Genomic DNA, 22,731 nt, shown 5'->3' with positions numbered 1-22,731 from the left:
CTTCTCTTACAAGTCCACTGCATTAAGAGACAACTGTGGACATGTGAACTGCCTATTTTACATCTCTCAGAAGTGCATTTCCTTGGAAAGCTGATAGATCGAGTAAACCTTTCCTTCCAAAGCTGTTTGGAGTTCTCACATTGTTAGTACTATTTGCTTGGAAGACATGGTTGGTTGTTTTGGGTCTAGAGGGTCCAGGTTTGTTGAGAGCATCCTGACCAGTTGCAGGCTCACCCTTCTCAGCTTGGACTGCTCCAGGCTTTAGCATCATAGATGTGTCCCAAGATTAAGTTTCTAGGGGGTCCTTGCTTTGCCCTTATTCTGGTGAATGTACCTCCTGTCTACAAGGAAGAGGCACTTGGCATAAGATTTTACTCCCTCACATCCCTCTGTACATTGTCATTGATGCCGATCACCAGTGATTACAGTGATGGAGTGCAAGCTGATTTGCATACCCAGCAGACATCAAATGTGCTGAGTCTGGATCCCTATGGCAGTAGGCACCCTGTCCATTGACGTAGCTTGAGTAATACATGCCCGAGCCAGCATGTTATTGATAATATTGGTGGATTCCTCCATCCTTCAATCCAGTTACTGTCTGCCTCTGACAAATCTGCCTGCTGCTCAAGTGCCTGTTTGTGCATTTTGATGAATCCATGAACAGCTGTGATTATGGGATTACCAATCAGATACGTGGTCTCTGGCAATCTATTAAGGGTCAAAGACCTGGGGTGTTTCTCCGTCAGTTGTAGCAATGTGCTCACTAATGTGTTTTTGAGTCTAATCTAGCTAGGGAATCCACTAAACTAGTGGTGGATGCAGATGAAAGCCTTGCCAGTGTACTTCTCTGAGGGATGAGTAGTTTCTTGCCTAAAGGTGAAGGTAAAGCTGAGGGTCTCCATTGCTAACCTCTGCAGGGTGAGGTTCACAGGGAGTCTGCTTAAGGGGAGAGGGAATTAGGTAAAATCTTGCGCAAATTAAGAATAAGTTAATTTAAATAGTGACAGATCAGCAGCTCATCATAGCTCATCATTATTTCATGAGATGGGCATTGAAGAGGCTGGCTGCATAATTAATGTGATGGAAGATTGAATTGGAAAAGGTGCCGGGGCCATGACAGACTAGGTTCCATGGCGAGTTGATAAAACACTATCAAAAGATAGGAAAATCCAATAGTGTTTTCTTTGTAGTGTTTGACATGGCGTTCTTTGACAAATCAATATTATCCTTGAACTGAACACTGTGATAGATTAGAAAAAATAATCAGGACAACAAAGCATGGAAAATAATCAAGAAAAAAATCATGTTTCTAAAACTTTTATACTGATTGGGCTAAAAAGGAGTGGGTCTCTCCAGTTGTTCAATAATGAACTCATCCAATGCCTTCAAACAGTGAATTATTTCTCTGTCCTTCTTCTGTGGCCCTTGAGGTACATTTCTTCTACTATTCCCTAACTCAGTACTTCCCCATAACAGCATAAGATACAGGAACAGAATTAAGCCATTCAGCCTGTTAAGCCTACTACGCCATTTGGCGTATTGAGTCTGATCGCCACTTGATCATGCCTAATATGTTTCTCAACCCCCATTCTTCTGCCTTCTCCCTGTAACTCTTGATCCCATTACTAATCAAAAACCTATTTATCTGTTTCTTAAATACACTCAGTGACTTGGCCTCCACAGCCATCTGTGGCAATGAATTCTGCAGATTCACCAGCCTTTGGCTGAAGAAATTCCTCTCATCTCAGATCTAAGGGGTCATCCCTTCACTCTTAGGTGGTACCCTTGGATCCTAGTGTCTACCTTACCCACCCACTGCTCATTTTTGCCTCTCTCTATCTTATCTCCTGCTATCTTCATGCATATCTTTTCCAGACTTAAACTGCGCACCATGGAAGTGGGGGGGGGGGGGAGAGGTGGGTAAGAGAACAGAGCCTCCACTTAATCCAAAGTTGACTATATTCATTTTGTGTTCAAGTTTCTGGAACATCGTCGAAGCTATTTTTCTCCTGTGTTGTAAGACAGTAATGGTTCAACAATCATTTTAAATGTGAAGGATAAATGTTGAATAAACTAAATCTTTTATCCTTTAACAACTTTGGATAAATGTTCAGTTACTTTGAAAGATTTGCCTTCCTATCTTTCACAAATAACCATTCTTCAACATATTTTGCTGCCATCTACTGGTAAACCTTGAGGGAAACAAAACACAGAGAAGTCCTTTACAATGTGTCATCAGTTTAGGGGACTAACCTCTGACCACTCATTAAAACCCTGCTTGTTTCACATGCTTCTGGTTCACTTAAAGGGGTATCATTTTTAACAATATTATTTCAGCCAAATTCATCACGGAACTTCCTACTGAAATGTAAATTATGAAATTATTAAACCATTGTTACGACACAGGGTAAACCTCTCTGCTAATTTAAACCAGCAACACAGAAAAGATTCACCCCATGTTGTAATCTGTTAAAATTTGAGAGCGCAAAGAGCACCAACAAAAACAGAACAATACAGACTGCCCGCAGACCTGCTCTCTGAAAGATAACTCATTATGTGGACGACTTGTGAAGCAGAAATCCCAAAGAAGAAGACAGGAATACAGAGAAGAACTGAAAGCTGCCTGGTTTTGAAATAAGAAGTTTTTTAAAAATTTAACTCTTAATTGGGGTTTTATCAGACCAGTAGTGTAGGTGGGAAGGTAAAAGATAGGTTGAAGAGAAAGGAGTCATAAAATGGTGCTGTCTAACGTTCTCATTTGGCCTTAAAGAAATAAACTGTTAATTTTTACTTCAAGAGTGACCTCTGGGATAGTTCTTTGCCTCTTGAATTTTAACAGATTACAGCATGGGGTGAATCCTTTCTGTGTTGCTTGCTTAAATTAGCAGAGGGGTAGTAACAAACACTCATAAAATGATTTTCTGGATTTCATCAAAGGTGCACATTCTGTTTCCATGATAACTATAATCTTAATTTTTAATTCATTGGATAAAGTTCAAGATTCTTTTCATAAAAATATTGAATATAAAACGTATCTAAAATTTCTCATTCCCAAAAATTTGCTGAGTAGCCAAGCATGACAACAGACCCTTCGGCCCAATTCGTCCCTGCAGACCAGATTTCCTAAACTGTACTAGTCCCATATCGAGCCACAGAGGTATACAGCATGGGTATAAGTATTGCAGGATTAATGACACTATTAAAAAGACCTGTAACCGTGAAGATTGATATATTGAGATGAGTTTTCAAAAATGAAAAATATGGTGAGCTTTCTAAAAAGTCTAAAGTGGTGATCAGATTTTTCCTACTACCTAGAAGTAGATTAGATTAGATTAGATTAGATTACTTACAGTGTGGAAACAGGCCCTTCGGCCCAACAATATTGCAATAAAAGGCCTATCTTTGTTTGTGCACAGGTATTCACTTAGACTTGTTTCTAAATTAATCTAGCAGAGATGACTTTGGGATCAATAAGAATAAAACTAATCACCAAGCAATTAAGCAATGTAGATGCTACAATTTAGGGTGTCGATTCAATGATAATTTAAGCAGAATCCATGACTAAGGACAATGGTTTGATGAAGTGGCTGTGTAAATGTAAACACTCTAATATAATAAGATCTTTAGACGTAGGAACAGAGTTAGACCATTCAGCGTATTAACTCTTCCGCCAGTTGATCATGACTGATGTTTCTCAACTCCATTCTTCTGCCTTCTCCCTGTAACCCTTGATCCTCTTACTAATCAAGAAACTATTGTTGTCTGTCTTAAATACACTCAATGACTGACCTCCACAGCCCACTGCGGCAATGAGTTCCATGGATTCACTACACTCTGGCTGAAGAAAGTCCTCATCATTCCAGTTCTAAAGGGTTGCCCATTCAAACTGAGGTAGTGCGCTCGGGTCTTAGACTCTCCTACTAGTGGAAACATCTACTCTGTGACCACTCAATTATGGCCTCTCAGTATTATGTAAGTTTCAATCAGATCCCTCCTCATCCGTCTAAACTCCATCAAGTACTGACCTAGAATCCTCAACCACTCCTCAAGCGACAAGACCTTCATTCATGGGATAATTTTGCTAACCTTCTCTGGACCCATCCAAAGCCAGCTGGTCTTTCCTTAGACATGGAACCCAAAACTGCTCACAAATTCTAAATGTAGTCTGACCAGTCTTATACAGCCTCAACAGTACATCTCTGTTCTTGTATTCTTGCCCTCTTGAAATGAATGTCACCAAGCAGGAGGCTGGAAGAACACAGGAAACCAGGCAGCATCAGGAGGTGGAGTAAACGTTTCAGGTATAACCCTTCTTCAGGAATGGAGGTGGGGGTAGGGGGAGCTGCAGATAAAGAAGGGGGAGAGTAGCAGAATGATGAGGCAGGGATAGGTGAATACACATAGTGGTTATGACCTGGTTGGTCGATGGGTAGGATGAATCTGGTTGGTACTGGAAGGCTGGGTTTGTAGGTGGAATGGAAGGGAGGAGGTGGGGTGGAAAGGGCATTGGGATTGGGTGAGAAGGTTATTTGAAATTAGAGAATTCAATGTTGCGTCCTGTGTTCTGTAGGCTGCCCATGCAGAAAATAAGGTGTTGCTCCTCCAATTTGCGGTCTGATTCACTGTGGCAATGATGGAGGCCAAGGATAGACATGTCCAAGAGGGAGTGGGAGGAAAATTTGTCACAACGTTGGTCTTTTTACAAGGTTACAATGCCCTTGATTTTTTTTCCAGAGAGGAGGCAATTGGCCCAGTTCCAACTAGGCTGGGTTTGAAATGTTCCCTCAGTTTACGTTAGAACATACAGAATATAGAACATTCGGCCCTTGATGTTGTGCCGCCCTGTGAAACCAATCTGAAGCCCATGTAACCTACATGATTCCATTCTCGTCCACATGCTTATCCAATGACTATGTAAATGTCTGTAAAGTTGCGAGTCTACAACTATTGCAGGCAGTGTGTTCCACATCCCTACTGCTCTGAGTTAAGAAACTACCTCTGACATCTGTCCTATATCTGTCACCTCTCAAGTTGAAGCTATGTCCCCTCATGCTAGCCATCACCATCCTCGGAAAAAGGCTCTCACTGTCCACCCGATCTAACCCTCTGATTATCTTATATGTCTCAATTAAGTCACCTCTCAACCTTCTTCTCTCTAATAAAAACAGCCTCAAGTCCCTCAACCTTTCCCATAAAACCTTCCTCCATACCAGGCAATATCCTAGTAAATCTCCTCTGAATCCTTTCCAAAGCTTCCACAACCATCCTGTAATGCGGCAGAGTTTTGTACAGCTGCAGCATGACCTCATGGTTCCGAATCTCAATCCCTCTACTAATAAAAGCTAACACACAGTATGCCTTCTTAACAGCCCTATCAACTGGGTGGCAACTTTTAGGGATCTATGCAGATGGATGTCGAAATCTCTCTGCTCATCTACCCCACCAAGAATCTTACCATTTGCCCAGTACTCTGCATTCCTGTTACTTCTTCCAAAGTGAATCACCTCACACTTTTCTGCATTAGACTCCAATTGCCACCTCTCCACCCAGCTCTGCAGCTTATCTATGTCCCTCTGTAACCTACAACATCCCTTATCACTATCCACCATTCTACCAACATTAGTGTCATCTGCAAATTTCCTACCCCATCATACTATGCTCTCATCCAGGTTGTTTATAAAAATGACAAACAGCAGTGGACCCAAAACAGATCCTTGTGATACACCACTAGTAACTGAACTCCAGGATGAATATTTCCCATCAACCGCCACCCTCTGTCTTCTTTCAGCTAGCCGATTTCTGATCCAAACCACTAAATCACCCTCAATCCCATGCCTCCGTATTTTGTGCAGTAACCTTATCAGGTGCTTTGCTGAAATCCATATGCAGCACATCAATGACTTTACCGTCATCCACCTGTTTGGTCACCACAAACTCAATAAGGTTTGTGAGGCACAACCTATCCTTCACAAAACCATGTTGACTATTCCTAATCAACTTATTCTTATTGAGATGATTCTAAATCCTATCTCTTTTAACCTCTTCCAACACTTTACCCACAACCAAAGTAAGGCTCACAGGTCTATAATTACCAGGGTTGTCTCTACTCCCTTTCTTGAACAAGGGAACAACATTTGCTACTCTCCCATCCTCTGGTACTATTCCTGCAGACAATGATGACATAAAGATCAAAGCCAAAGGCTCGGCAATCTCCTCCCTAGCTTCCCAGAGAATCCTGGGATAAATCCCATCTGGCCCAGGGAATTTATCTGTTTTCACATTTTTCAGAATTTCTAAAACCTCCTCCTTGTGAACCTCAATCCCATCTAGTCCAGCAGCCTGTTTCTCAGTACTCTCCTCCACAACATTGTCTTTTTCCAGTGTGAATACTGACAAAAATTATTCATTTTGCGCTTCCCCATCTCCTCTGATTCCAAGCACAACTTTCCACTATGGTCCTTGATTGGCCCAACTCTTACTCTAGTAATTATTTTATCCCTTATCTACTTGTAGAAAGCTTTAGGGTTTTCCCTGATCCTATCTGCCAACAACTTCTTATGTCCCCTCCTCATTCAACTTAGCTCTCTCTTTATGTCTTTCCTGGTTACCTTGTAACCCTCAATTGCCCTAACTGAGCTTTCACATCTCATCTGAACACAAGCCTTCTTCTTCCTCTTGACAAGAGACTCAACTTCCTTTGTAAACCTGGCTCCTGCGCTCAACAACTTCCTCCCTGTCTGACTGATACATACTTAGCAAGGACACACAGTAGCTGTTCCTTGAATAAACTCCACATTTCTATTGTGCCCATGCCCTGCAGTTTCCTTCCCCATCCTATGCATCCTAAATCTTGTCTAATTGCATTGCAATTGCCTTTCTCCCAGCTGTAGCTTTTGCCCTCTAGTGTATAGCTATCCTTTTCCATCGCTAAAATAAATATAACTGAATTGTGGTCACTATCACCAAAGTGCTCACCTACCTCCAAATCTAACACCCGGCCTGGTTCATTACACAGTACCAAATCTAAAGTGGCCTCGCCCCTTGTTGGCCTATCTACGTACTGTGTCAGGAAACCCTCCTGCACATAACGGAGAAAAACTGATCCATCTAAAGTACGTAGACTGTAGTATTCCCAGTCAATATTTGGCAAGTTGAAGCCCCCCCATAACAACTACCCTGTCACTCTCGTTCCTATCAAGAATCAACTTTGCTATCCTTTTGTCTACATCTCTGGAACTACTTGGAGGCCTATAGAAAACTTCCAACAGGGTGACCTCTCCTTTCCTGTTTCTAATCTCAGCCCATACTACCTCAGTTGATGAGTCCTCAAACATCCTTTCTGCAGCTATAATACTGTCTTTGACTAACAATGTCACACCCCTACCTCTTTTACCATCTTCTCTGTTCTACCATTTCTGTCCCTGCTCTACGCAAGTCCCAGAAATGGCCACAACATCGAAATCCCAGGTACTGACCCATGCTGCAAGTTCACCCACCTTATTCCGGATGCTCCTGGCGTTGAAATAGACACACTTCAAACCAACTTTTTGCTTGCCGGTGCCTTCTTGTGCTGCTGAAAGCTTGTTTCGGATCTCCCTACTCTCAACCTCCTCTGTACTCAAACTATAATTTAGGTTCCCATCCCCCGGCTGAATTAGTTTTAACTCACCTGAAGAACATTAGCATAACTTCCCCCCCAGGATATTGGTACCCCTCTGGTTCAGGTGAAGACCACCCTGTTTGTAGAGGTCCCACCGACCCCAGAAAGAGTTCCAATTATCCAGGAATCCAAAACCCTCCCTCTTGCACCATCCCTGTAGCCACGTGTTTAATTCCTCTGTCTCTTTATTTCTTGCCTCGCTTGCAAATGGCACAGGCAACAAACCAAAGATAACAACTCTGTTTGTCCTAGTTCTTAGCTTCCACCCCAGCTCCCTGAATTTCTACCTTAAATCCCCATGTCTCTTCCTACCTATGTCATTGGTGCCTATGTGGACCACGACTTGGAACCGCTCCCCTCACCTGCAAGGATTCTGAAAACAAGATCAGATACATCATGAACCCTGGCACCTGGGAGGCAACACACCAAGTGTAAGTCACTCTTGTCTCCACAGAACTTCCTGTCTGTGCCCCTAACTGTGGTGTCCCCAATGACTAATGCTATGCTCCTCATCCCCCTTCCCTTCTGAGCAACAGGGACAGACTCCGTGCCAGAGTTTGGTTGCACCGATGTAGAGAAGACTACATTGAGAGCACCGGATGAAGTAAACTAGGTTGGAGGAGAGGCAGGTGAACCTATGTTTCACCTGGAAGGACAGTGGGAAGTGATGTGCTGGCAGGTTTTGCATCTTTTACTGTTGCAGGGGTAGGTACCGGACAGGCTGGCAAGGGGTTGGGGGATGGTGTTTAGGGCGCTTGGTGGGGAGAGTGCAGCTAAACAAGGGGATATGAAGAGAATGGTCCTTGTGGAAGGAAGAGAGGAATGGGAAGGGGTAGATGTTCTGGATGGTGGGATCTAATTGGAGTTGGGGAAAGTGTTTGAAGAGACCAGTGGAGTGGAAAGTGAGGACAAGGGGTCCTTTTCTTTATTGTGCATGAAGGGGAGATGATTTAGAGCAGTGGAGCAAAGGAGGTGGCGTGGCTGTCTGTATGACAGAGTGGGAAAAAGCATGTTGGACTTTTGGGATTGGAACATTTCCTCATCAGAGCAGATGTGACGGAGATGGAGTAATAGGGAAAACAGGATGGAGTTTTTGCAGGATACAGGGATGGGAGAAGGTGTAGTCTAGGTAGTTATGGGAAATATGGGTTAATAGTAAATGTCAGTCTGTAAACTGTCACCAGAGATGGAAACAGAGAGGTCGAGAAAGAGGAGAGAGGTGTCCAAGATTGACCAAGTGAATTTGAAGGCAGGGTGGAAGTTGTTTGGCATCAATGCAGTCATCAATGTAATGGTCGAAGAGTTGGAGAACAGTACATGCACAGATACTGAAGAGGGATTGTTTGACATAGCCGACAAAGAGGCATAGCTTGGACCCATGCAAGTGCCCATGGCCACTCCCTGGATTTGGAAGAAATGGGAAGAGTTGAAGGAAGAGTATTGAGACGAAGGACTAATTTAGCAAGGTGGAGGTGGGTATTGATGGAACATGACTGGATGGGTCTGTTGGAGAGGAAGAAACTGAGGGCATGCGGGTCATCATTGTGGGGAATGGACATATGTAAGGACTACATGTCCATAACAAAGATGAAGTGCTGGGGGCTGGGGAACTGGAAGTTTCTGTAGAGGTGGAGGTCATGGCTAGTGTGCCGGATGTAGGTGGAATGTGCCTGGACCAAAGTGGAGAGAATGGAGTCGAAGTAGGAAGAAATGAAATCGGTGGGGAAGGAGCATGTGGAGATGATGGGTCAGCCAGGATGGTTATGCTTGTGGATCTTGGGGAGCAGGTAGAACCAGGCAGTCTGAGGCTTGGGGATGATGAGGTTGGAGCCAGTGGAGGGGAGATCACCAGAGGTGATGAGGTCATGGACCATGTCAGTGATGGTGGCCTGATGGGTCATCTTGGGGTCGTGGTCAAGGGGGAGGTAGGATGTGGTATTGGAGGGCTGATGTTCGGCCCTGTGGCATTGAGGTCCATCCTTTAGACTACCACCGCCCTGTCTTTCACATGGAACTTGCTGAGATGGGGGCAGAGGGGCACGAACGTGAGCCCTTACTGAGGATGGACAGGTTCCATGCTCACCACAATGTGGAGGTCTTCTTCCGCCGCCTCCACTTTCATGCCATCTTCTTTGACAAAGACTCCCAACCACTCTCTGAGTACCCCTTCTCCTGCCTCCAACCTTCGTCTTACACTTGGATACCTCCTTCTGTCCTCTTACCCTCCCTGGCCTTCTTTATTGCTGACTGCCAACATGTCATCAGTCACCTCGATTTCTGCACACCCCTCACTTACTTCAACCTCACGCCCTCCAAATGTGCAGCACTCCATTCCCTCGACATCAATCCCTGTTTGATCATCAAACCCGCTGACAAAGGCAGGGGGACGATAGTCTGGAGGACAGACCTTTATGATATACAGGCTGAATTGCAGCTCTCTGAAACCACGTCCTACCTCCCCCTTGACCACAACCCCATGATGACCCATCAGGCCACCATCACTCACACGGTCCATGACCTCATTGCCTCTGGTGATCTCTCCTCCACCGCCTCTAACCTCATTGACCCCAGCCCTGCACTGCCCAGTTCTACCTGCTCCCCAAGATCCACAAGCCCAACTACACCAGCTGACCTGTCATCTCCTCATGGTCCTACGACACTGAACTCCTTTCATCCTTCTCACTCCATTCTCTCTCCCTTGATCCATGCACTTCCCACCTACATCCGGAACACTAACCATGCCCACCAGCTCTTCGAAAACTTCCAATTCCCTGACCCTCAGTGCCTCATCTTCACTATGCATGTGCAATCCTTATACACATCCATTCTCAAAATGACAGCTTGCATGCCCTCAGATTCTTCCTCTCCAACAGACCCATCCAGTCCCCCTCTAGCAATACCGTCTTCCGCCTCACCAAATTAGTCCACACCTGCAACAACTTTTCATTCAACTCTTCCCATTTCCTCCAAATCCAAGCAGTGGTTATGGTCACTCACATGGATCCTAGCTACACCTGCCTCTTTCTTGGCTACGTGGAATTGTCCCTCTTCACTACCTGTGTAGGTACTGTTCCCCAACTCCTCCGCTGTTATGTCGATGACTGCATCGGTGCTGCATCCTGCACCTAGGCTAAACTGGAGCAGTTGCCAGCAATTGCCAGGACTTTGCCAGCAATTTCCACCCTTTCCTCAAATTCACTTGATCTATCTCAGATACCACCCTCCCTTTTCTTGACCTCTCCATTTCCATTTCCAGTGACAATTTACAGACTGACATTTACTATAAAACCACAGACTCCCATAACTACCTGGATTACACCTCCTCCCGCTCCGTATCCTGTAAAAACTCCATCCTGTTTTCCCAACTATTTCGTCTCTGTCACATCTGTTTGATGAGGAGACGTTCCATTCCCAAGCATCCCAGATATCCATCTATTTTAAACAATGTGCTTTTCCCCACTCTGACATCCAGACAGCCCTCCACCGCATCTCCTCCATTCCCTGCTCCACTGCTCTAGACCACCCCTCCTCCAAACATAATAAAGACATGGTCCCCCTCGTTCTCACTTTCTACCCCACTTGTCTCTTATCCAATGTATCATCTTCAAACTCTTCTGCTAACTCCAATTGGATCCCACCACCCAGAACATCCCTCCCCATTCCTCTGCCTTCCACAAGGACTGTTCCCTTCGTCTCCCCTTGGTTAGTGCCACTCTCCCCACCAAGTGCCCAACCCCTGCAGTACCTTCCCCTACAACTGTAAAGATGTAAATCTTGCTGGAACACCACCTCCCTCACCTCCATTCAGGGCTCGAAACAGTCCTCCCAGGTGAAACAGAGGTTCACCTGCCTCTCCTCTAGCCGAGTTTACTTCATCCAGTTCTCCAAATGAAGTCTTCTCTACATCAGTGAGACCAAATGCAAACTAAGGGAATGTTTCGCTGAGCATCTCGGCCGGGTCCATAAGGGCTAGCCTGACCTCCTGATCACCGCCCATATTTATTCACCCTTCCCATTCCCATCTTTGACATGTCCATCCTCAGTCTCCTGTATTATCATGGTGAGTCAGACTGCAAACTGGAAGAACATTTTATCTTCCATCTGGCAGCCTGCATTGAGTTCTCCAATTTCAAATAACCTTCCCACCAATCCCCAATGGCCTTTCCACTCCTGCATCCTCCCATCCATTCTACCTACCAACTCGTCCTTCCAGCTACCAAATGGATTCACCATTCCCACTGACCAACCAGGTCCTATCCACCACCAGTATTCACCTGTCACTGCCTCACCATTCTGCTATTTTCCTTGCTCAAAACCCTCCCCCCTTTTTAGCTGCAGCTCCCCCTACCCTCACCTCCATTCCTGAGGAAGGGTTGTAGCAAAGACATTGACTTCTCTACCTCCTGATGCTGCCTGGCTTGCTGTGTTCTTCCTGCCTCCTGTTTGTCTACTTTGGATTCCAACATCTGCAGTTTTTTTTTCTGTTTTGAAATGAATGCCAACATTGCATTTGTCCTCCTAACTGTCAATTGAACCTGTGTTTTAACCTTAAGAGAATCTTGAACCAGGACTCGCAAATCCCTTTTTGCTTCAGATTTCCAAAACCTTTCCCCTTCAGAAAACAGTATACACTTCTATTCTTCCTACCAAAGTGCATAACCTCACAGTCTCCCACACTATACTCCATCTGCCACTTCTTTTCCCACTCTCCTACCCTGTCCAAGTCCTTCTACAACCTCCCCATTTCTTCAACACTATCTGTCCCTCTTGTGTCATCTGCAAACTTAGCTACAATACCCTTAGTTCCTTTGCCTAGATTGTTAATGTATAACGTGAATAGTCACCACTTGTATTTTGAACATGTTCAGGTTGCAGTTTAGTCTCAATGTCTTAATTTGTAAAATAGATACCATCTCATAAAAAATAGAATTACACCATTCCTTTTTCCCTTTCCAGCAGCTTCAGAAAACTACTGAGTTTCTCCAGTGACAGCCATATTTTTCTTATTTATATTGCAGCATTGTTACCAAAAAAACATTTCCACTTCAGAAGTTACTACTTGGAATCAAACAGAGGAGGTCTCTAATATGTTGTGTCCACAGCTCGACACAGCTGTAATTTCCCCTCATTTTTCCTGCATGCACCCTTGAAGATAATACATAAAAGTAATACATTTCAGACAGAAAATATTAATTCCCACACTTACCATTCTTGTTTTTATAATCCTGGTTCCTTCAAATATTCTAGTTGTGTTAGCTAGAAAAAGAACAAAGATCTTAATTTAAATCAAATTAATTTATAAATAAAAATGTTATAAATTAGGTCATAGAGTCATAGAGACGTACATTATGGAAATAGACCCTTCGGTCCAATCCATCCATGCCGACCAGATATCCCAACCCAATCTAGTCCCACCTACCAGCACCTGGCCCATATCTCTCCAAACCCTTCCTATTCATATACCCATCCAAATGCCTCTTAAATGTTGCAACTGTACCAGCCTCCACCACTTCCTCTGGCAGTTCATTCTATACACGTACCACCCTCTGCGTGAAAAAGTTACTCTGTAGGTCTCTTTTATATCTTTTCCCTCTCACACTAAACCTATACCCTCTAGTTCTGGACTCCCCGACCCCAGGGAAAAGACTTTGCCCATTTACCCTATCCATGCCCTCATAATTTTGTAAACCTCTATAAGGTCACCCCTCAACCTCCGACACTCCAGGGAAAACAGCCCAGGCCTGTTCAGCTTCTCCCTATAGCTCAAATCCTCCAACCCTGGCAACATCCTTGTAAATTTTTTCTGAACCCTTTCAAGTTTCACAACATCTTTCCAATAGGAAGGAGACCAGAATTGCACGCAATATTCCAACCGTGGCCTAACCAATGTCCTGTACAGCCGCAACATGACCTCCCAACTCCTGTACTCAATACTCAGACCAATAAAGGAAAACACTATCTTATCTACCTGCGACTCCACTTTCAAGGAGCTATGAACCTGCATTCCAAGGTCTCTTTGTTCAGTAACACTCCCTAGGACCTTACCATTAAGTTTATAAGGTGTTTTGAAATGTAACAAAAAATGAATACCTATGTCCTGATCATAACTTGTTGATGGTGAAAATATACTTAGGAACACATATTTTGATCTCGGTTTTAAAAGACAAGTTACACGGTTCTTTTTATAATTAATATGCCATGTATCCCTTACAATCCATTTGGTTGTGCTCAATGAAAAACATGTAACCAGAATTTAGTATGGCAGGCTCTGAAAGAACATGCGGAGTACACACAACAGACTCAGAATTCTGCAGATGGGCAATGCCGAACAATGGCTCTGATATTTTGAATCTCCCTGTTCAGAGGCATTAATGCACATTTATGCACATAGGTGAGACTTGAACTGACATCGCTTGGCTCAAAGGTATGGACATTACTCATGTCTCAAGACAAACACAGTCCATGAATTTGTTTTTATTTAACCTATTTTTCTAACCAACCTGATCAGAGAGATGTTATTTCACACATCTGGAGTAGGTGACACTGGAATCTAGGCCTCCCAGATACTATCATTACACCATAAGAAAGACCCCCAAATAACAAGCTCCATTCACTTCTATCAGCAACTGGAAACAGTACACTTCGCCCAGATATTGAGGGAGCACTGTTATTTCTGCCGGTTTCAAAGTGGCGACGTTCTGCATGCTAGGCAAACATGGCAACGACTATACTACAGAAAAATGATAAAATTCCATCTGTAATGGGGCTTCATCCTACAACTGTCTCAAGAGTAAGAGAGTTCCCTACTAACCTATAGCTGACACCAAACAATTTGTTAATGCCGAGTTAACTGCCTTATTACATTTTTAAAAATTTAAACTATTTTTCTAATCATACTGCTCAGACATATTTCTACACACTTGGCACAGGTGGAACTTTCAGTTCAGGGGCAGAGACACTACTCCCGCAGTACAGGAGGGTCCTAGGCACAGCCTATGATGCCTATGTTGTCCAGGCATTTATTTTTGATTTACAAAAAAAAATCTCCAATCAATAGGTGTACCCAATTGAACCTCAACCCCACCACACAATGGTACACACAAATTCTTCTTCTGAGAAATTTAACATCTGAGATTTAGATAAGGCCAATTTCACTGTTCATGTAAACTAGGGAAATTAGTTAATTGGTAAAATAACAAACAAAGGTGGGGAGGGATGCTGCCAGCTCAAGACCATTACTTGCTAATAAAACAAACATGAACAACAAAACAGGTAAGACACAACATAAAATAGAATATCCATAAATGGAAATAATCTGAATTACTGTATAAGGTGACAGAACATATAGTAACAGCTACAAAAGGGGAAGGTGAAAATAAACTTACAAAGGAAATAAAAATCAATACAAGAAGGTATAATTGAGTAAAAAAAGAGGGTGATTACAGACAAAATGGCCTCATAAAAACAATGTTGACATAAATAAAGTTAACAAAATGTTTAAAATTTTAAGTATTTTTATGAATATTCTTAAATATGGGGAAAGGTATGGCAGACACCACAACAAAACTAATCTTGAAGCAGGGATGGGCATTCATTAAACTAACAAATTAACAATTAGCAACTTAAAAGTAAGATAGAAAATAATGGCAAAATATTAATTTAAAATGGTGGTCAGGCCCCATTTTAAAGGATATTGGTCTGCCAAATCGGCAAGTTTTCCAACTCAATGTTCTTGCCTCAGTAATAGGGCAGATACTTGGGAAGATCTTCCCTTTTGTGTGGGAGACTAATGCTAGGGACATAGTTTAAGAATAAAAGACCCCCCTCTTTTTAATTATCTCAAATGGTTGTTTGAGTATGTAATTCACTTACCTAGAAGGTTAAAGTGGCTGAGACCTTCAATTTATTCAAAGCTGAGTCAGGTAAATTTTTGGTAAAGAAGGCAGTCAAGGGTTCTGAGCAAAATGGCCTACTCCGCTCCAATGCTCCTAAATAATCATTTTTTAAGCTACAATTTATGGAAGACTTGGAATAGAGGCAGGGTTAGTTGAATGCTGCTTTCCATTAATCATTTGCCAACTGGAAATAAAAATTTTAAATCTCTAAAATCCTCATATTGCCTCTGCATAAAAATACTTTACTATGTTTTCAGGCCAATATTCCCTTATCTTAATTAATTACAGATCGTCACACATTTATGAGTGCTATTGAACATGCTGGTGAATTATTCCACACTAGATGCAGAAACATTGAGCCCATTTCAAGGCTAACTCTATGTTTATGAGAAAGTGAGGGCTGCAGATACTGGAGGTCAGAGTCGAAAAGTGTGGCGCTGGAAAAGGACAGCAGGTCAGGCAGCATCTGAGGAGCAAAAGAGTCTGTGTTTTGGGCATTAGCTCTTGATCAAGAATGTGGGGAGGAACAGGGCAGAGAGATAAATAAGAGGGTGGGGTGGGGCTGGGGGGGAGGTAGCTTGGAAGGTGATATAGATGGGAAGGAAGATTGCCAGGTGGGACGGTCCAAAAGGGCAGTGCCAAGTTGGAGGGATCTGGGATAAGGCGGGAGGAGGGAAGATGAGGAAACTGGTGAAATCAACATTGATGCCGTATGGTTGGTGGGTCCCAAGGCTAGGATTTGGTGGTGGAGGAAGCCCAGGGCTTGTATGTCCTTGGCGGAGTGCGAAGGGAGTTGAAGTGTTCGGCCACAGCAAGGTGGGATTGTTTGATGCGTATGTCCCAGAGCCGTTTTCTGAAATGTTCCGCAAATTGGCGTCTTGTCTCCCCAATGTAGAGGAGCCCACATCAAGAGCAACGGACACAGTTGATGAGGTATTTGGATTTGCAGGAAAATCTTTCATAGTAAATCAGGTGTTTAATATGTTTCAGAGAATGTCTCTGGGACATACCAGACAACCTCACCGACCACTTCAACTCCCCCTCCCACTCTGCTAAGGACATGCAAGTCCTGGACATCTTCCACTGCCAAATCCTAGCCACCCAATGTCTGGAAGAAGAACACCTCATCTTCTGCCTTGGGACACTCCAACCACACAGCATCAATATTGATTTCACCAGTTTCCTCATCTCCTCTCTCCCCCCACCGCATCCCAAATCCAACCCTCCAATTCGGCACCGTCCTCTTGAACTGTCCACCTATCCATCTTCCTTCCCACCTATCCGCTGCACCCTAAGCTCTGACATATCACCACCACTCCAACCTGCATCTACCTATTGCCTTCTAAGCTACCTTCCCCTCAGCCCCACCATCCGACCTATTTATCTCTCAACCCCCTTACCCCACCCCCACATTCCTGATGAAGGGTTTATGCCTGAAACATCGACTCTCCTGCTCCTCAGATGCTGCTTGACCTGCTATGCTTTTCCAGCGCCATACCTTTCAACTCATACTCTATGTTTACACTAAATACTAAACACATATGCTTTTTGCAGATGTTACAGTCTCTGAATGCACAAAACTCATAAGAATATGAGTTTTTTACACATGCATCATTTTAGTCTGAACAGCCACTTCCATTTAACTAAAATCACTTTTTGAATTTTATGCTATGCATTTCACTTTAAAAATGCAGTTTGCTATAAATCAGTTTGAATCTTATTTCACTTTACTTAATTTGCTCAGCATCCTCTGTATGGGTAGCCACCTTGTCACACAGTTGTAGAAGCTATGTCATTTATATGCTATTTACAAAGACGCATATGTTTCTAAGCACAGCTTTATCAGAGTGGAGAATACATCTGCAAGGAACAGATAACTATATTTTTGTCACTCCATAATATAACTATTCCAATATTGAACTTGTTTTTGACAATAATAAAAACTGTCATTATGAGTTATGGCAAGAAAAGCCAGAGAGAAATGCAGTTGGGTGGGTAATGTGATTTGGATATAGATAGATGATGATGCAGAACCACTTATACTCCAGTAAATTTAGGCAGAGGGATATAGTAGCAGACTTAACCACACACCAAAGGTAATGAGAGTTTCCAATGCTTTTTCATCGCCCAACAATTTCACTGGTTTGCCTGAAAATTTTTGAAAACAGGTATTCAAACATGTATAACACAATTCTTTCAAAGATATTCAGAAATTATTATTAGTTTTCAGTAAAACTATCTTTTCCCATCAGGTGGCTCCATTGTGACCACAGTCCAGTGAAAGGCACAGGTCCAGGCTTTCAGGATGAAGCAGCAAAGGGTCAGTTAACCGTTCTCATGGAAGTCTGATGACTGCAGGAGGAGATGAGTGAAGACAAGCCACGCTTTTTTTTTCTAAAATGTGCTGCTGCATTCAGATAAGCTTTTACAGCTTTCATGTTTTTCAGTACATGAATGAATAGTTGGCTGGGTGTTAGAGATTGTCAGGTGATGGGGATAGTCTGAGTTGGGGCGGGGTGGTCTAGCATGAATTGCAGAATAGTTCAATGGAAAGGATTTAGCAAGGTTGGGGACCTGGGACAGAGACGAAGTTGTAGTCAGATCTGCTGGCAGGATGTTTGGTGGAAGTTGGGAGTGTCACATGGCACTCAGTTCAGTTACATGAGCTAATCTTGGATTTCGACCTAGGTATTATGCTGTGTAATATTTCCTGGGTAAATATCCAGAAAGTCCACTATATCCTGAACTCCATTTTCAAACACTCTGGTCCATGTCTCTGACACTGAGCTCAGGATTCCAAATAACAGAAGTCAGTCCGTCAAGAGTTTAAACAATCTGGGAAATTACAGGACAAGTGTGTCTTCAAGGCTTCCACGTGGTCTGACATGCATCTCTCAACTCACGTCCAGATTTTGACGCTATGGATACCAGATGCTTTGGGCCACAGAGCTTTACAACAATCTCAGTGACAACATATGGAACAGCCACAAAGACACAAACACTAACAGCTCTAAAATGGATTAAATACACAGTGCTAAATAGCATGCATTATAAAAAGCAAACAACATCTGGGTGTTGGTTGAAGGTCAAATAATATACTTGGAGTTCAGAACACACTGTAAATCTCCTGAGTTTTGCTCTTGATTTATGCCAATATTCAAACATCACTTTGCATCACTGTAGATATTCACACTTGTTTTATGTGACAACATGTGCAATCAAAATATAAATATTGTGAAGATTTATTCAAAAAACACAATTAATTTTGGTGAAACTTAGTTCTCCTCCAAACAGTATTCCATTATTTTTTGATGCTGATGGCCCTGTTAGGTATTTTCAGTTATTTCTAATTTCATTTCAGTTTCCTGTCTTTCCTTCCTGTTTTAATACTGCATTACCACTGATTTAATTTCCTTTCACAAACACTGCTTTGATATTGTTTCCAAACATTTGTGGATTGTCAGGTTTTTATATTTTTATTGCAAACTGCAGATTGTCTTTCCATTTTAATTTTGAATTTACAAATATAACTACTTTTAGGTGTGTTATTTACAATAAGCAATAATAAATTGTTTAAGAATGTCTAGTTTTTTCAAGTATTTCTGTACGGCTTTACAAATAGCTGTTAAATCTCAAATCCATGCACCATTTTCCATGGCAATTAAAGTTTTTAAACGCTTACAGATTTGTTCAATCTTGCCAACATTTGGGAAATAAACTTTACAATGGGATATCAATTATCAGTTTTGGTAAGGGAGACGCAGAGCACAGAAAAGAACTTGTAGTTATATTTACATTCTGTTTTTAATCAGTAATAAAACCATTTATTCAGGTTAAAACAGATGTAAATGTTTCAAACTAGAATTACTTTTCTCAGTTTGACTCACCTTGAAACAGCATTGTCTGGCTAAAATCGCTTCGCAGGTCATTCTGACACACAGCTTGAACACGAAACAGGTAGAGTTTATCGAGGGAGACATGATTGATAACTGCTTCCTGTGTTAAGAATATCCAGTTAATAAATTGTAGGAGCAGTTAGAATTCAACCATCTTAAAAATACTAAATTATCCATACAATAACACACAATTTTCTAGTTATTTTAAGTATAATCTATGGTCAACTACAAACTCGAGCTTGATTAGCTGGAGTTCAAACCAAACAATCTTTTAACATACTAATACAAATAATTGAAAGAACCAACGAATACCAATTTATTCAAAAAAGAGAATGAACATTCTTGCCCCAATGTCTAATTCACAGAGTTAGGAAGATACTTAAAAATTCAATATTAATACTGCATGGTGCAAAATCATTATCCCTCAGGCACTAGGATTAGATTTAGATTTATGAACAGATAAATCAATATCTTCTGTGTATTAGAGTGATTAAGCTGCAATAAAATAAATAAATGTAAAAGAAGAATTACAGTGTAATTCATTCCACAGCTAATTAAGTTCACTTATGGCCAAAATATATAGGTATTTTGTATTATTATATTAGTAGCAATTTTGACTCAAGGTAGTGACAAGACCATATTTGTTGCATGCAGTGACCTGTATTTAAAGGCAGATTTTGGCTGTCTCCCAAATGAACAGTATTCCAGCGTGTCTGGGTTTATTCAGCATGCTGTATCTGATTGGCTTTTGAGGAGGTTCCAGCAAAAATCCATGTTCTTTTCAAGGACTTCCCCATTCTGGAAAAACATTTTTTTCTTAATCCCATTAACCCACAGGATCCCTGCAGCTTCTAACAGGTGTATAGCATCGACTCGGCAAACCAGCTGATGACAGTCACTCTGATCAGCTGTTAGCAGCAGATATGATATGCTCAAAGATGTGAAACAGCCCAAACAACGTCATCATCAGATACAGTGGGGTTATATCGCATCTATAATATCAGATTAAAAATATTTCACAAAAGTACAGTAATAATGTTGCAGCAATTGACAAATTCAATTTTGCTCTTGAACATATAAAGTACATCAAATATTGCACAAGTCCTAATGCTAATGAATGGCACTGAATGTTCAAAAACCAACTTAATTGGGCATGCCAATAACTTTAGGCTTTGAGGCTGTCAAACTATTAGTGTGATATCTGTCACTTGATGACCACTACTTTCATTTCCACTCTTTGCAATAGATAAAGAAACAAAGACAGAAGAATTTGGAAGATACATAGAAATCTACTGACAAAATTGCTTACGCTTTTGTTGGAAATTTGAAACAAAAACAGAAATTGTGAGAGGAATTCTGCAGGTGGGCAGCATCGGTAGAGTAAAAGCAGTGTTAATGTTTTGAGCCCAGTTACCCATCCTCAGAACAGTGTCATTGGACTCGAAACATCAACTCTGCTTTCTCACCACAGATGCTGCCAGACGTACTAAGTTTCTTACAATTTCTGTTTTTGTTTAAGATTTCTAGCATCCGCAGTCCTTTTTCGATGGAAATTTGACTGGTCATTTTTGTTTTCAGAAGTTGGAACACTGTCAATGATCTTCAGTTTGAGGTTTGTTCCTATGCTACAATTTGGCATAGATTCACGGAATGGTTGCAGCATAGAAGGCAGCCATATGGCTCATTATGTCCATGCCAGCTCTCTACAACAGCAAGTGACCAGAACTGCTCACCCAGATTATCCCTATTGCTCTGCAATTTTTCTTTTTTTCTGGTAATTATCTAGCTCTCTTTCAAGGTTATGATTGAACCTGCCTCCAGCACATTCACAAGCTCACAGTGAACACTGCTCCATAAAATGTTTCCCTCATGTCACTGTTGCATCTCCTTCAATCATCTTAAAGTGTTGTCTTCTGGCTCTCAATCCTTCTGCCAAGTAGAACAGATTCTAACCATTCTGACCAAAACTATGATGATTCTGTCAAATGGCCCCTTAATCTTCTTTTCTCCAAGGAGAACAACCCCTGCTTCTCCAACCTATCCATTTAAGTGAAGTCCTACATCCATGCAACCATTCTTATGAAACCGTCTGTACTGTCTCTCATGCTTAATGTTGCTTAGAACAATTCTGGCCACCCTTCTATAAGAAGAATGTTGTTAAACTTGAGAAGGTACATTTACAAGGATATTGCTGGGACTGGAAGGTTTGAATTGTAGGCATAGGCTGAATAGGCTGGGCTTTTTCCCAGAAGTGCGGATACTGAGGGGTTACATTATAGAGATTTATAAAATCATGAGGTGCATGGATAGGGTGACTAGCCAAGGACTTTTTCATAGGGTTGGGGAGTCTAGAGGGCATAGGTTTAAGGTGAGAGGGAAAAGACTTAAAAAGAGCCTGAGGGGCAACTTTTTCACGCAGAAAGTGTTGCATGTATGGAATGAGCTGCCAGAGGAAGTGGTGGAGGCTGGTACAATTACAACATTTAAAAAGCATGTGATTGTATATATGAATAGGAAGGGTTTAGAAGGATATGGACCAAATGCTGGCAAATGGGATTAGGTCAGGTTGGGATGTTTGGTCAGTGCAGGCGAGTTCCATGCTATATGCCTCTATGGCACCATAAGTAGGGAGACAGTAGGGCCCATTAAGAACCACAGTGACAGCTTTTTTTTGGTGGAACCAGAGGACGCAGGTAGCGTACTAATGAATACTTTGTGTTGATGTTCACTAGTGAGAGGGATGATGTAGGTATAGAAATCAAGGAGAAGAACTGTGAAATATTTCAAGAAATAAGCATAGACATAAAGTAGTGGGCTGGTAGGCTTGAAAGTAAATATATCTCCAGGGTCAGATGAAATATATACAAGCTGTTGAATGAGGCAAGGGAGGTACTATCAGGGGTGCTGGCAACAAATTTCAATTCCTCCCCGGCCACAAGAGAGGTGCTGGAGGACTGAAGGACAGCCATTGTGATATCATTATTCAAGAAGGGAGCAAATGATAGAAAGGAAACTTCAGGCCAGTCAGAATAACATCAGTGGTGGGGAAACTACTGGAATCAATTCTGAGTGACACAATTAATTTGCATTTGGAGAGGCAGTGATTAATCAAGGACAATCAGCATGGGTTTGTTGTGGGGAGGTCACATTTGACTGAGTTTGATTAGACTAGATTCCCTACAGTGTGGAAACAGACCCTTCGGCCAACAAGTCCACACCGACCTTCTGAAGAGTAACCCACCTAGACCCATTTTCCTCTGACTAATGCACCTAACACTAC

At 42.2% G+C, this 22,731-nt stretch overlaps 1 protein-coding gene across 2 annotated transcripts in view; it reads right to left on the bottom strand.

Annotated features, from left to right (window-relative positions):
- Positions 1-22,731, bottom strand: part of LOC140483808 (receptor-type tyrosine-protein phosphatase gamma-like) — a 706,675-nt gene that overhangs the window by 134,631 nt on the left and 549,313 nt on the right. For both annotated transcript variants that reach the window (XM_072582431.1, XM_072582432.1), the window contains 2 exons: positions 19,443-19,551; positions 12,867-12,916 (listed from right to left, as the gene is read on the bottom strand). In XM_072582431.1, the coding sequence (XP_072438532.1) occupies positions 12,867-12,916; positions 19,443-19,551 (159 nt within the window). The remainder of the gene's footprint in view (positions 1-12,866; positions 12,917-19,442; positions 19,552-22,731) is intronic.

This window comes from Chiloscyllium punctatum, chromosome 12, assembly GCF_047496795.1.
Source record: "Chiloscyllium punctatum isolate Juve2018m chromosome 12, sChiPun1.3, whole genome shotgun sequence".
Lineage (NCBI taxonomy): Eukaryota > Metazoa > Chordata > Chondrichthyes > Orectolobiformes > Hemiscylliidae > Chiloscyllium > Chiloscyllium punctatum.
The sequence above is the reverse complement of the archived record's forward strand: the minus strand, read 5'-3'. Positions and strand labels throughout refer to the sequence as shown.